This window comes from Microtus pennsylvanicus, chromosome 18, assembly GCF_037038515.1.
Source record: "Microtus pennsylvanicus isolate mMicPen1 chromosome 18, mMicPen1.hap1, whole genome shotgun sequence".
Taxonomy (NCBI): domain Eukaryota; kingdom Metazoa; phylum Chordata; class Mammalia; order Rodentia; family Cricetidae; genus Microtus; species Microtus pennsylvanicus.
The window spans coordinates 42,792,034-42,807,804 of record NC_134596.1 but is presented as its reverse complement, the minus strand read 5'-3'; the positions used below and the strand labels follow the sequence as shown (position 1 = coordinate 42,807,804).

General features: G+C 43.4%; 1 protein-coding gene across 1 annotated transcript in view; it reads left to right on the top strand.

The window, feature by feature from the left end:
* The window catches only part of Ppme1 (protein phosphatase methylesterase 1), a 43,397-nt gene extending 27,626 nt beyond the window's left edge, over nt 1-15,771 (top strand). Inside the window, exons 6-14 of the mRNA XM_075952434.1 lie at nt 611-765; nt 2,204-2,294; nt 3,887-3,952; nt 6,837-6,960; nt 9,616-9,745; nt 11,604-11,648; nt 13,414-13,478; nt 13,994-14,061; nt 14,648-15,771. Of these exons, the coding sequence (XP_075808549.1) occupies nt 611-765; nt 2,204-2,294; nt 3,887-3,952; nt 6,837-6,960; nt 9,616-9,745; nt 11,604-11,648; nt 13,414-13,478; nt 13,994-14,061; nt 14,648-14,666 (763 nt within the window). The 3' untranslated portion in view covers nt 14,667-15,771. The remainder of the gene's footprint in view (nt 1-610; nt 766-2,203; nt 2,295-3,886; nt 3,953-6,836; nt 6,961-9,615; nt 9,746-11,603; nt 11,649-13,413; nt 13,479-13,993; nt 14,062-14,647) is intronic.

Sequence of the window (15,771 nt, the reverse complement as noted above, 5' to 3'; positions counted from 1 at the left end):
GTCTTTCCAGGGTGTCTTGTCTTTAGAAGCAATGCTGCTGTGAAGGAAGCTTTGATTTTTTTTTTCTGAGTCTTTTCTTTTGAACAGTCCTTTAACTTTGGATAACTGTTTCACATTAACTTCTCACTCATTGCTTAAAGTATCTCTTGCAAATTGTCCTCTGACTTCCATGTGTGCCATGATGTGTGTGTGCACACGCTCACACACGTGCACACACAGACAAATGTAAAATAAACAAACTGAGGCTGATAGTAATCTTATTATCTTAAACCTTATTGCATTATACATGGGAAAACAGAAGCTTAGAGTAAATTATTTCTCTAATTTTGGCAAACTTAGGTTGAATATATGTTTATATGAATGTACTAGATGTGTAGGATGATAAAAGGGTGATATAAAAAAAAGATCAGAAATCTGAGGTTCTTAGTCCTTATCCTGCCAATTATCTGGAGAACTGGGTGTGTGGCTCTGCATGGATACCAGGAGCCATGTAAGCAGGCTCACATGGATGTGTTTGTAGACTGCCCCACAGATCTTTTCCACTTCCCACAGCTATTAGTTACAATCTTTGATGTCCTCCTCCAGCACTCTAAGATTTCTCTCTTTGCAGAGATGTTGGCAATGTGGTTGAAGCCATGTATGGGGACCTCCCTCCTCCAGTCATGCTGATTGGGCACAGCATGGGCGGTGCCATTGCAGTGCACACAGCATCAGCCAACCTTGTGCCCAGCCTCTTGGGCCTCTGTATGATTGATGTCGTGGAAGGTGAGTTTTCTAAATACTGACCAAATCGAATTCAGGAATTTATAAGAGACATCCTGGTACATTATTCTCAGTTTTCACTCATCTTAAAGTATGAACGTGTCTTTGTACCTTTATAGAATTATACAACCATTTTCTCTTGCCGGAAACTTTCAGTAACACCTTTTTATGATTGTATAATATTTCTAATCATATGTGTGTCTTTAAGTTTTTAACAATTTAGAAACAAACCTCTTTTTCTGACTTACCCTGAGAATCTCACTGCTACTTATACAGGTAGCCGTCCTGTTCACTGGGTGCCTCATGAGGAGTGAATACCATAGTCAGGAATTACTGAGAGCCATAGAGGAAGCTGGCTTGTGTTGTTCTTCAGAATGTTCTTAAACTCTATCTTTATTTTACCCAAGCATCATTGAATTCTGCTATTACCAGGAGCAAATAATGGAGAGTTGACTCAGAATATCTAAGATAAACAATTTAAAGGAGGACAGATTCATCTGGCCCCCGGTGTCAGAGGTTTTGGTCCATGGTTGGCTGGTCCATTGCTTTTAGAAGATGGTGAGTCAGAGCATCACACAGAGGAAGACTAGGAACAAATTGTTCTACCAGAGCTTGCCCCCAGTTACCTGCTTCCTCTAAGTAGGCCATGCCTCCAAACAGCCTATTCAGTATGCATTCAACAGTGGATTAATCTATTGATGAAGATAATGCCTTTATTACCCAACCACCTCTCAATGGTGCAACCAGCTGAGGGCCAAACCTTTCAGGGAGGAGTCTTCCTGTGTAAGCAATACCATTCCGTCATTGTGGATGTGAGAGTAATATGAGTACTGTTCTCTTGATGATACAGGCATAGACAAGGGTTTGTAGGACTCAGATGGCACAGGAAATCATCTGAAAATTAGCTGCCAGAATTCCACAAAGCTAGGAAGCTTCTGTATAGAAAAAGAAACTATCACCAGGGTGAAGAAGAGATGACCTTCAGAATGGGAAAGGATCTCTGAAAGCTAGTTCATACTGGGGATTCATATCTTGTGTGTGTGTGTGTGTGTGTGTGTGTGTGTGTGTGTGTGTGTGTGTGAGAGAGAGAGAGAGAGAGAGAGAGAGAGAGAGAGAGAGGAGAGAGAGCACGCGCACTAGCTATAAGGAGATCCTCATGAGAGGGGAGGAAGTTTTCTTAAGGGGTGAGAGAGGGTAACTTGGATTATATATGATAGGAAAGCAAAAGAGTGTGCTTAACTGTGGGAAGAAAGAGAAGTGAGGCATGAAAGGAATAGTCAGGGAGGGGAGCAATAGAGAACAAAGAATAATGACATATACACGATGAAACCCAGTATTTTGTACAGTAACCTAAAAAGGAAAAATAAGTACTTAGTAGAATTGCAAAGCAAGAAAACAAAAAAAGTTTATTGATGTGGTTAAAATTTTTGTTTAACATCAGGTACAGCCATGGATGCACTTAACAGCATGCAGAATTTTTTGCGTGGTCGTCCTAAAACCTTCAAATCTCTGGAGAATGCTATTGAATGGAGGTAACCCACAAGTCTAAACTGTCTCAATTCCAGATGTTATGTTTTAGCCTCACCCCCCCTCAAGTACTGAGAGGCAGAAGGTGACTTTCCAAGCCTTTCTATGATAGTATGTAAGGAAATAGCGTTGAAGCAGAGTGTTTTTCAGTGTTTCCTAATTGCCTCAGGCATCTGCAAAGTGTACCTGGCTAATACAGCATCTCCTAGGATGTTAGTAATTACAGGCCATCTGCTGTCCAGCTGGTTCTGCCCTCTCTCCCTAAAGCTCCATGGTTCTAGATTCGCTATCTGTGTCTTACAATGGTGAAGAAATTGCAGGTGTAGGTTCTGTTCTCCAGAACAATAGGACAGGAGTTCTGCTCACTAGAATTATTTGGATTTGTGGGGAAAACAAAACAAAACAAACAAACAAAAAAGTCGTTTTTATAAAAAATTGCTGGCAGAATTGCCTATGACTTCTGTTGAAGGGTCTTATCATTGAATATAACTATTAGTCCAATTGATAATTTTATAAGTCTGTGTGAAACTTACTTCATGTTAAAGGATGAAGATTCAAAGATGAGTAGAACACTGCTGCCCTCTGCAGAAATAAGTCTTAGGATGAAAGTTCCTGCACTCACTGAGCCATCTCTTCAGCCTCAAACTTACTTTATAGCAAACCTTTTTTTTTTCATTTATGTGTGTGTGTTTGAAAGAGACAGAGAGAGAGAGAGTCAGAGAGAGAGAGAGAGAGAGAGAGAGAGAGAGAGAGAGAGAGAGAGAATTGCCAATAAAGAACTGTGAGAGAGAGAGAGAGAGAGAGAGAGAGAGAGAGAGAGAGAGAGAGAATTGCCAATAAAGAACTGTGTTTGGGTACCCACAGAGACCAGAAGAAGGATCTGATCCCCTGGAGCTAGAGTTAAACATGGTTGTCAGCTGCCTGACATGGGTGCTTTGGTCCCTTGGAGGGCAGCAAACACTGTTTAACCTCTGAGCCATCCCTTCAGCCCAGCAAACTGATTTTTGATAAAGATCTTAACCTGTTCCTGAATGAAGAGCCTAAGCTGATGATATCTTAAACGCCCCACCTCTACTCTTGCAGTGAGAATCCAGTTTCTAGGGAATGAGCTTTGGGCTCCCATTCCAACTAGAGCAGCATATAAGGCCATGGAAGCTGTCATCTGCCACCAGCCCGGCTCTGTCACAGTCCTCCTACTGACCCACTCCCCAGGGCCTTCAGCTTCTCAATGAGTCGGCTGTCCAGCTATCCGCTGTGCTCTGCTGTGCCCTCTCTTTGTGGCTGACTTCTCCCTTTCAGACCTGGGTGTAGTAGAACATGGACAGGCTTCTCAGCTTCCTCATTGGAAATAAAGCATTTCTCTGAACATGTCCTGCCATATCAGTGTTATCTGTGTGCTTCTGTGCTTCTCACGCACCCTCTGAGAAGCTGCAGTTTCTTTACTTATACTTGTAATAGTTAGGTGAAGAGTGGCAGTTGTCTGTTCAGTAGCACTTGGTGACTGCAGCTTTCTGTTAGATCCCACAGAACCTAAAGTACTCTTTCCTGGTATTGTGCTGTGCTAAGTACTGAATAACCTCTCTCCTTTCTCTCCTAGTGTGAAGAGCGGCCAGATTCGAAACCTAGAGTCTGCCCGAGTCTCAATGGTCGGTCAAGTCAAACAGTAAGTCTTTTATCTCTTTGCCTGGTTAGAGGATGAAAAACAGGAGAGAATTAGGGCTCCTTTGTTCCTGCACTTATTCTGCCGTACTGCTAAATGCCTTCATTATTTTAGATAAAATTACAGTGAGTTCTGTTAGTCTAGCATGGAGATGGTTTTTCTAGTTGTTTTTCTGTTTGGTTTTTAGAAACCCCAAAGCCCGGTAGTGTCTTCTTTAACTCCTAGATTAAATTAGCACATCTCCTGTTGTTAGAGTGTGCATTCCAGTGAGTACACATTTAAACTAAGTGTCCACACCAGTGTTCCTGTGTTAGTGTCTATGTGTCACTGAGCCAAACCCAGTATGAAACGCAAACCCAGGTATGAAATTCTGGCAGAGTTAGAGTAAAAGCCAGATTTAGAGGCTGAGAGCTGAAATTACTCAACCTAATTGATCTTTCTTGGTGGATTTGCATGAGTCCTTTGTAAAATAACCACAAAATAAACGTTAATTGAAAAGACATCATCCACTAGGCCAGACAGGAGTGTTGGTAAAACGGGCAGTGGCGTCATGGAATGCTGGTCATCACTGGGGATTGTGTTTACATGCCTGTTAACTTCCCATAACCTCAAATACTGTAAAGCAAACTCGCCCCAAATCTGAGTCTTTCTGTAAGAATTTATTATGCTCTAGAGAAATAATAATAACATTATTACACTTTAAAAAGTTAGAATTTAATAGCATCAATTAATTAATCTAAGCAATAGTCTTTTCTTGTTTCAAATTTTTCTAAATTTTTTGATTTACAGATAATTATTTGTATGTGCATATGTACTTGGGTGTTGTATAATACTATTTCAATATCATATATATTTTATAATGATTAATTCAGGATAATCAGCATATCTATAACCTTGAATATTCTTGGTGAAATCACTCAAAATCTTCTTTTCTGGCCTTTTTGAAACATGCACTACATTATTGTTAGACTTAGTTGCCCTGCTATTTAATTCGTAAGTTGAAAGTGAAAATCGAGATAAGCATGAGCAGTCTGCTGATGCCCTCTTGAGGGTCTGCTCTCTCTCCCTCTCTGCCACACTGCTTGGTAGATTTTTGAGGAAACTAGTTTGCCATGCCTCTAGCTGCCTCCAGGCCTTAGAACCCATAATAACACCTGTCTATATATTTTTCCATTGAGTTTTCTCTAAGAGGAACCATGGGACCAGCTGTTCATATAATAGTGATTTTTCTATCTAATTATATAGTAAAGAGGTTCCATTTGTATCATTGTTGGCTTACTTAATTTCTTTTAGATTTGACAGTTTGATATATGTATATAAAGATTATAGTCATTTTCACCCCTTTTCATCCACTCTCATTCCCTCTTACTGAAACTTCTTGCCAGCAAGTCTCCCTTCTACTGTTGTTGTAGGGAGGCCGTTTGTTTGTTTCCTGACCACCACAGGCTCTAGGACCACAGGGTGGGATCCATCCTCACCACCTCAACTCTGGGTAGCACTGGGTAGCTTATAAACCCCTTTTATCTGAGTGAAAGCTAAATCTGCCCAGGTAGGGGTGCTGAGCCCTGGGCATGGTCTCAGCTACTTTCCTCCCAACCTTGGGCGGACACATAAGCATTCGCACCCAAAGTGGGTGGCGGGCATCAACCCCAGAAAAGAGCCAGAGTTCATGCTGGCAGCATGGACCAGGAAGCCATTTCAAAACCACGTGGTTTTTTTGTTTGTTTTGTTTTGCTACTACTGAATCAGGAAGATCTCTCTTAAAGGAGTTTCAGCATGCCGCCAGCAAGCATAGCCCCTCTGAAAAAAAATGCGGCTAAACTTTGTATTTTAGTGTCTAGAATTCCTTTCCAAGCCCTCTCAAGTTTTATGTAGATTTAATCAGCCACGTTGGTGTGCCAATTTATTGTAGAGTCCATTTTTTATTTCCCGGACGCCCAGACTCCTGAAATAACCACACAGAAACTATTAATTAAATCACTGCTTGGCCTATTAGCTCTAACTTCTTATTGGCTAGCTCTTACATCTTAATTTAACCCATTTCCATTATTTTATACTATACTACGAGGTTTGTGGCCTACCACAAGGTTCGAGCTGGTGGCTTGCGTCTGTTTTTGGCATGGGATCCATGGCTTCTCCCTGACTCCGCCTTCTTTCTCCCAGCATTCAGTTTAGTTTTCCCTGCTTAGCTCTATTCTGCCCTGCTCTGCTATAGGCTCAAAGCAGTTTCTTTATTAACCATTGGTATTTGCAGCATACAGAGGGGAATCCCATATCATACTGTCATGTCTTATTGTGTAGAAACGCCATTTTTTAAATTTATTTTTATTTTATTTGCATTGGTGTTTCCCCTGCATGTATGTCTGGGTGAGGTTTCAGGTCCCCTAGAACTGGATGGAGCTACAAACAGTTGTGAACCACTATGTGGGTGCTGAGAATTGAGCACAGGTCCTCTGGAAAAGCAGTCAGTGCCCTTAACCTCTGAACCATCTCTCCAGCCCCTAGGATACCATTTTTAAGAAGAAGGAAAGATATTGTTTGGATTGGATGTTCAAACATGCAGGGTTCTACTGGCAATGGTCATTGTATTTGCCAGTTTCTATATGGTAGCTATTAACACAGGACTTGTTGGGGGCGGAGCTTGTTCTGATGTAAGTAAGGAGCTTCTTTGCTTTGGGGTTTGTTGGGACTGAATTTGCATTCAGCCTTACACACTTATAACGTTTGTCTTAATTCTTCAGGACTACTTCATAGAATATAAAAATACCAATAAAATCTCCATCACCATGTCCCAGAAAATGACCATTACCTTTTTATGGGTTCTTACTGGTAAAAGATTAAGATAATTTGACAAGACATTCATCAAGTATTTTTTTTTTCGATCTAGGTGTGAAGGAATTACAAGTCCAGAAGGCTCCAAGTCCATAGTAGAAGGAATCATAGAGGAGGAGGAAGAAGATGAAGAAGGAAGTGAGTCAGTAAACAAGAGGAAAAAGGAAGATGACATGGAAGTGAGTGAAGGTCTCGTCCTTGGAAAGACAGAGGAGGAGAGGAAAGAGAAGACAGCATAGTTATTATCAGATTACCGACTTCAGGGGGCAGAGACCCTGTGGTGAGAGATCGTGAGGTGGTAGACACTAAGGCTGGGCTCCAATTAGAACATGAGACTTACCCTGTGTGTGCCCATCAGACTGCTTCCTCACTAGGCTCCTCCTCACCTCTGTAAAGGTGTTCCTGTGGGTTCTCTAAGGGGAAAAAAAAATCTCAGTGCCAGCCTGTATCCTGTGACTGTCCAGCTCTTTCCATCTTCTCAGGCTTATCTCCTAGAACAAGCTTTCTGGCCCTAGTGTCTGTCAGTCCATCTGTGTTGTGGACTTACAGTTAGTTATACGATGCAGTATAACACTTGGAGTTGTGCATCTTAAGTCCTATAATTGAGCCACATTTAAAGATGCTGTGGACGCCTGGCACTCAGTACTGACTCCTTTGTCCTCTAATTACATAGAAATCATTTCCCACACAAACATTATGTTCAGCTCATGTTACTGCCTGGCTTTTAAAGTATTTTTTTTTCTTCCTGCCATCCTTGAGATCTCTGGTCAGAATTATGCTTTATACTACTTTAGAATTTATAAATATATAAATAAGTTTTCATCTCCTTGGGCCTTGTAACACATTGTAGGATGAAAGAAGAGTTTTCTATCATATTACAGCATAGTAGCATCTTAACTCCTAAATTAGACTTGGGAGTCTGAGGCAGAGGAATCACAACTCAAGGGCCACTTGGACTGCAGAACTACGGGCAGATGCCACCACACCGAGCTCATGGTTACATATTGTCTGTTGCTGTTGGGCATCTTCTCATTGCTCATTGCCCAGCTGGGTATGCATTCTCCTTTATGTGACCGTATGTTTAATTATCTCAGCACTGTGTGTCCCCTACCAATTCTCTTGATACTCTCAGCAGAGGTCATTTGACCATGTGTCTCAGTGTTCATTTCTGGTACCTGTGTTTCCGCTGTGTATCTTTAATGGCAGTACCAAACTTCCTTGGTTTTGTGGTTCTTAAGGCCTCACACATGCTAAACCTTTGCCACTGAGCGATACCCCTAAGTCCCAAACTTTTAATTACTGCAGCTTGTAACAGTTTTGAAGTCAAGAAGTATGAGTTCTCCAGTTTTCTTCCTCTTTTGCAAAGTTGATTGTTTATTGAGAATCATATGTAATCTTAGACAATTTTAGGATCATTAAAAATGTCTTTACAAATGTACATTGAGAATGTAAACCTGTACACCCACTTTGGAAACTAGTATGGTAGTTTCTCAGAAAATTGGGCATCAATCTACCTTAAGACCCAGCAATACCCAAAGGATGTATACCCATACCCCAAGGACATTTGCTCAACTATGTTCATAGCAGCATTATTCATAAAAGCCAGAATCTGGAAACAACCTAGATCTCCCTCAACCAAAGAACAAATAAAGAAAATGTGGTACATTTAAAAAAAAATAAAATAAAAAGTAAAAGTCTAAAATCTTTTTGACATTATCTTATTAAATTCCACTTTTAGACCTGACTTTGTTTTATGAAAATATTTTCACATGTGAAAAAAATTCTAATTGTTAAAATTAGACATGAGCAGCTTATTTATAAGACTCTCATTTTTAAAACAATCTGATAACAGCTTTGAATGTTAAAACTTTTGAAATATTAAATTGACTACACTATCAGTGCAATGTATATCATTTTCATAGTTTAATGCTTATGATTTTCTGCTAATAAAGACACCAACACTTCCATATGAAAAAAAAATGTCTTTACAAAATAACATTTAAACTCAGATAGGGATTTCCCTGACTCTGTGGTCACTTTGGGTGATGTGGACATCTTGGTCACCGCTGATCTTCAGTCTACTATGTCATCGCATGTCCACACCCAGGTTTTCGTGTCGCATTCAATGCAGCATCCTAATCACTTATTTCAGTTCCAATATCTAACCTGTTTCCATGACACAGGAAAGGATGGGTACTCTTACTAGTTCACTAATATTTGATAATACATTGTATGCCCATCCCATTGTCAAGGGAAGACAGATGTTGACATTTTCCTATTTGTCATATTGCCTTAGAATTACCGTTACTATCATCATCGTAAATCTGGAATGAGATAAATACTCTTTTCACACACGTCAGCTTGTTCTTTCCTGTGGTTTGTCATATTTGTCTGATAGTGATCCTGGAGTGGATGCCAGTTTGTGCTTTTTCTTTCACTTAGGTTTTTTTTTTTTCTTTTGTTTTATTTTACTAGAGTGTGGTCTTTGTCTATGTTCTTTTGTTGATATGCCCTTTTTACTCACTGGTATAAGAAAAGTTCTGTCTTTGATCAATAATTAACTGCCTTTTTGATCTTAAGAAATTTCCTAAATTTACCTAAAGTAATAGAAGTTGTTGGGTATGTTGGACTGTGTCTGGAACACCAGCCAGTTGGGAGGTTGAGACAGGAGGCTCATGTGAGCCAGAAGAAAACAAAGTAGAGGTTACAGCAGCCTGCAGCTCTGTATAAAGGGTTAGTGTACCCTCAGCTGTAGGTCAGTGGGTTCCTCCTTCCTTCCCACAGACCTGCTTTCGGTCCTACTCCTCACCCTCACTTTGCTTTTATTCCTGCAGACCAAGAAGGACCATCCGTACACCTGGAGAATTGAACTGGCAAAAACAGAAAAGTACTGGGATGGCTGGTTCCGGGGCTTGTCCAATCTCTTTCTTAGTTGTCCTATCCCTAAATTGCTGCTCTTGGCTGGTAAGTGTGTGTGTGTGTGTGTGTGTGTATGTGTGTGTGTGTGTGTGTGTGCGCGTGCGTGCGTGCGTGCGCGCGCGCGCGCATGCACTGTTTGTTTGGCTGAAATAATCAAATACTATAGATTGGATAGCTTAAAGAACTGAAACCTCGGGGCTGGAGAGATGGCTCAGTGGTTGGGAGCACTGCCTGCTCTTCCAAAGGTCCTGAGTTCAATTCCCAGCAACCACATGGTGGCTCACAACCATCTGTGATGAGATCTGATGCCCTCTTCTGGCTTGCAGACATATATGCAGACAGAATATGGTATACTTAATAAATAAATAAATATATATATATATATATATATATATATATATATATATATATATATATATATATATATATATAAAAGAACTGAAACCTCTTTTCTCACAGTCTGGGGGCTAAAAGTATAAGATTAGAGTACAGTCAGGCTAAGTTCTCAGAAATCTCTTCTATTCGCAGACCTTCTCTCTGTGCTTTCATATGGCCGAGAGAAAAAGAGACAGCTTTCCTGGTGCCTTTTGCAAGGACACTAATCCTATTGTCTCAGAGACCCCCACCCTTACAACCTCATTTTGCCATCTTCAAATACACTGGGGACTGGGGGTTCATCATGAATGGTGGGGACAGTTCAGTCCATAGAAGTGTGAGTACTGCCATCTAAATGTGAGCTCATTAGAACTATTAACAACTTTTAAAGTGGAGAACCATCCTTGTTCCCCTAGTTTCCCCGTATGCAGTCCTAAACCTAACGGGGTATGAAAGCTCTCCAGTGGTGCATGACATTGGCCTAGCCTTTGTGCCTGGTGAGCCCGACTCCTGGAGCTACAGATATTGCTGTAAAAACACTCTGCGTATTGTGAGAACTGAGACAGTAAAATCCTGTTGTCGTATAAACATCTTTAAATGATCATGATTGGGGTTGGGGTTAAGAATATTTGTTATTCTTGGAGAGAACCCTAATTTGGTTTGCACAACCCACATAGTGGCTCACAACCATTTGTAACTCCAATTCTAGGGTATCCAACACCCTTTTCTGACCTCTACAGGTGTCAGGCACATATGTGGTACGCATATATACATGCAGGCAAAATACTCACATACAGAAATAAAGTAAGTAAATCACAAAACAACAACAATACCATAATTACCCAGAAATTGTAAACTGAAAAATCTTATCTGGTGAGAATGTGCCCGTGGGAATCACAATTGAAGGTGCAGTGGGCAACCAGGACTGTGTGCATCTGGATTGAGGGCACAGTGGGGAATCAGGACCCTGTGCATCTGGATTGAGGTTGTGGTGTGAATCAGGACCCTGTGCGTCTGGATTGAGGGCACAGTGGGGAATCAGGACCCTGTGCATCTGAATTGAGGTTGTGGTGTGAATCAGGACCCTGTGCGTCTGGATTGAGGTTGTGGTGTGAATCAGGACCCTGTGCGTCTGGATTGAGGGCACAGTGGGGAATCAGGACCCTGTGCGTCTGGATTGAGGTTGCTGTGGGAATCAGGACCCTGTGCATCTGGATTGAGGTTGCTGTGGGAATCAGGACCCTGTGCATCTGGATTGAGTGTTGTGGTGTGAATCAGGACCCTGTGCATCTGGATTGAGTGTTGTGGTGTGAATCAGGACCCTGTGCATCTGGATTGAGGGCGCAGTGGGGAATCGGGACCCTGTACACCTGGATTGAGGTTGCGGTGGGAATCAGGACCCTGTGCATCTGGATTGAGGGTGCAGTGGTACATATAACTCTGAGGCAGTTTTACTCAGTGCTCAGTAAAACTTGTTTCCAAGGCATTTTCTAAGGAGTTACTCACAGATTATCCTGTTTTGTTCCAGGTGTTGATAGACTGGATAAAGATCTGACCATAGGCCAGATGCAGGGTAAGTCATCCAGAATTTGTGCCTGTGGATCCTTTTCTGAGGGTGGGGAAATGGGCAGTCATATGAAAATGGATGTTCTGAGATAGTGAGATACAGTAGGGAGAGTGTGAGCACTAGAGTCACCTCCATTGAACCGCCACCGCCAGGTGATTGTGGACAAGCATCTTCCCTTTTCTGAAGAGTCATTGTCTTCCCCCACCTAATTAAAAATGAGAGTCAAGCATTGTTTCCAGGATGAAAGAAATCAAATGAGGTGATGCCTTGGGAATTACTATTACAAGGGCACCTAACATTGTGAACAGACATAATTTCCTGGTGTTTTCTTATGTTCAGAGTTTTCAGAAAAGAGAAACAGTATAGGTACCAAGTGGTTTAAAGTCTGTTAGAAGACATGATGGTGAGGAGGGAGAAGAGGGAGCTTCTTGGGGGTGGGGTGGGGGGGTTTAGACACTGCTCACCTAGTAATCTGTTTTAGCTGGAATGCTCTTAAATGTGTAAATTGAGAGTGTTGATGCCAGGCTTAAGAAGATTACAAAGTATAGTGGGTCTGAGCACCACACGTGAGCCCAGATGTGAAGACTGCAGCAGGGATGCAGCAGGGTCCAGTGTTTTCCTCTATGTTAGAATCATGTGCATTAATAATATAATAGATCTGAAGGAGACGCAGCCTCCTGCAAGAGGAAGACCATTAATAGACTTAATGGTGTGGCCTAGTTCCTGCACTAATTACACAGCCTTGGACAGATACTGCCCTAATCATAGCTCGCTTCCTCACTCTCTCACTCTGTGTGATTGTAGAGTCATCTTCAACAGTGCGTAGACTGGTACGCTGAAAACATGGACTCCTGTGCGGCTTGCATGAGAGCCACAAGGACGTCTCCAACTTCCTTACTTTGTCACAGAGTTAATCAGCTCCCCACCCGACCTTGTATTTAGCTTTTGTGCCCGAAAAGCACCTGCCCCTCGTGCTGTAGCCCAGCCCAGCTCAGCTCTGGTCACTTCTTTGTTTGTTGTTGTCAGTGCTGGATACCCAACCCTTGGGCCAACACACCCAGGAAAGCTACATACCCAACTGCTGTTCACTCTTAATACTTGTCACATTAGGGTTTGAAATGTAACTCAGTGGTAGAGTTTAAGTAGCTTGGAGCCCTACTTTCAGCCCCAAGTTACCCCCACAAATTACCGTAGGTTGTGAGTTTGCAGTGCTGTAAGGCAGAGTAAGGAAGCACATCTTACGTTGCCTAGCACACTGTTTGATACTCATCTGCTGTCTTTTGCAATAATCCATTTCAGTATTCCTAACATAGCTTACAGAGTTCCAAATAGCCCAGCCTCACTGCCAGCCACTCACATCAGAACCATGCCAAGCTTCTTTATTTCCATGGCTGTCATTCCCAGCCTTCTCTTCTGTAGGTGGGCCATTCGTTCTGTGCATAAACCTGTCTGGGTACCTTTACCACACTGCCTCATCCTTGGGACTTCATCTGCATTAGTGCTGTGTTTTACTCTCCAACTAGACTGACTCCTGTGAGCACAGGAACCGAGTTTTCTGTCTGAAGTAAATTTACACCAAGGAGGTACAAAAGGAAAGGGTAAAAAGTGAAGGGACCCTGAACAAGGGTACAGTTACACTCAGCAGACTTGGTAGTGTGTCCAGAGTGTTCTGAGGGAAGGTCTTCCTGGGATGCCCAGTGACCTAGGAGGCATAGAAATGATTTGGGGAGGGCTTTCTATCCCTGAGGTTGCCTGTTTGTCTCCTCTCTAGGGAAGTTCCAGATGCAGGTCTTACCGCAGTGTGGCCATGCAGTCCACGAGGATGCCCCTGACAAGGTGTGTCTGGAGTCCAGTGACTTGAGAGGACGACTGGGGGGAATGTGGGATTTCACAGAAAGTAGGATAAACCTGTGTCTCAGGGTTTGTCTGCCAGCTCCCCGAGTCTCTGCCTGGTGAGCACCTGTGGTCTTGGCTTTGTATGTCTGGGCTGAGAAGCCACTGGCACCCTCTTTTATTCCAGGGCCCTGTGGCTAAGATCTGCTTCTTTGTTAGCATCTAAAACCAGACAAGGGTGATTTGAGCAGGCACTGCACCCTAAATTCCAGTTATAGTCAGAGATTAATCGGGGCTCCTTCTGTGAGAAAATGGTGTTTGTAAGTCTTCTGGGAGTAAAAGATTCTTGTTCCCCTTCACCTCTCTGGAGCTATCTTGTAAGGAGTCCCCTGGTCCAGGTCCTTTGCTCTTAAGCTACCCAGACAGTAGTGAGTACTTCCAAGGACAGCAGTGGCTGAACCTTCAGCAGAAGCCCAGCACTTCCCTCCACAGGGCCTAGAATGCCTCTTCTTTTCCAGGTAGCTGAAGCTGTTGCCACTTTCCTGATCCGGCACAGGTTTGCAGAGCCCATCGGAGGATTCCAGTGGTAAGTACATAAAGGCATGTGAGTCTAGCTGGATGACCCACCTCAAAACTTAAGAATCTTGGGGACTATGGGTATCACTGCCTTAGCCCTTTCTGGTCTGCATTACCGAAGTGGTCTGTGTTTTTCTTGGTTGTATGTGGGTCCAGTGGGGTCTTGCTGAGCTGGCATGCACTCATTTCCTGCAGTGTGATCCACGTTTGCCAGAAATGTCTGTGTTCTGCCTCCTGCTGAGCAGACCTGGGCAGGCCATGGAGGTCGTGTAGAAGTCTAGATTGGGAATTTAAATCCTGCACTGCTGGCATTTAGAGGAAGTGATTCTTTGTTTGGGTCGGGGGTATCCTATGCAACATAGCCGCACCCTGGCCTCTGCCCACTATCTTCCAGGAACACATCCTAAACATAATTCTGCCAACCATAAATGCTTCCAGATGGTTCCATATATCAAGGGGCTGTGAAGAGATGGGTCATGCCTGCAGGGCTTTGGTGGTCACCCGGGACGGGAGGGTTCCCTGGAGAAAGGGATAAGCTGGGTAAAAGCTTGTAATGGTGACATTTGTAACATTTCCCCCCTTTCTACCCCTGACAGTGTGTTTCCTGGCTGTTAGTGACCTGATGTCCACCCCTCTCTCTACCTTGAGCTCTGTTGTAAATACATCGCACCAGAGGCCACTGTGATGCCGCTGTCTCCTCCTCACCATCCCACCCAGCCATGTGACACTGGCTCCCTGTAGAGGGGCATCCCAAGATGTACAAACCCTTTCTGTATACCTGTCAAAAGCATTGTTTTCCAGGGCCCTTGTCCAACAGTGGCCTGTGCAGTCTGGGGTTCCCAGCTCTTCCCCTCCCCTGTGCTCCCTGCCTTGCCTAGGGTGAGCCACCAGAGCTGTTCCTGGTATATGGCAATGTACCTGGGTTCATATGTCTCCCCAGGCTCAGGAATCTCCATTCCTTGAGGATGTTCTTGGCATGGTCCTGCCCTACCTCATGCGATGGGCAATGCACACACTGGCCCTTATTTTTCCCTTTCAAATAAAACACCAGTCAGGTACCTTTATCTCAGTCTTAACTGTCCCAAGTCTGGAAGAACCAGAGTAACCAAGGTTCCAGCCTTAGTTCAGGGAGAGGTAGTAGATAGGAAGCATCCCAAGAAACCTGTCTGTAAGCCAGGTCCAGCCAGTCCAAGCACATGGCTTCCCGTCTGGGTGAGCCTACCGTCCCACTCCCACATACCTGGGCACCTGCCCTGGGCTGAGGCCAGGCTGCTCCAAGGGTCTCCGAGCCCTCATCTGCCACAGAGCAGCCCAGGTAAAACACAGCCCACGCACAAAGCCACAGGCTAAATCCTGTGGAATTGTTTTTAATGATGGAATTTAACCATTTTCATAGTTGGTTCCTGAAGGTGTGCCAAGTGCCGCTTGCCGCTTGTAGACCCACAGCTCCTCGCTCCACTTGTGGTTTCCGTGTTCCTATGTAGAAACACCATGGACTAGCATCCCCTCTGCCCTCATCATAGCACTGCGGGCTCCCCCTGCTGCCCAGGCAGGGAGGGGCATCTGTGTGTGACTGTCGTAGGTGGCGTGTAGCCCTCTTCACCGTTCACCCAACAACTTCCTACCCCTGTCCTGCTGCACGGTCCAGAGTCTGGGGCCGACTTTGTTTCTTTGTTATTTATGATCCGGTTTAAAGAAAATAAATATCTCCCAACCTTTA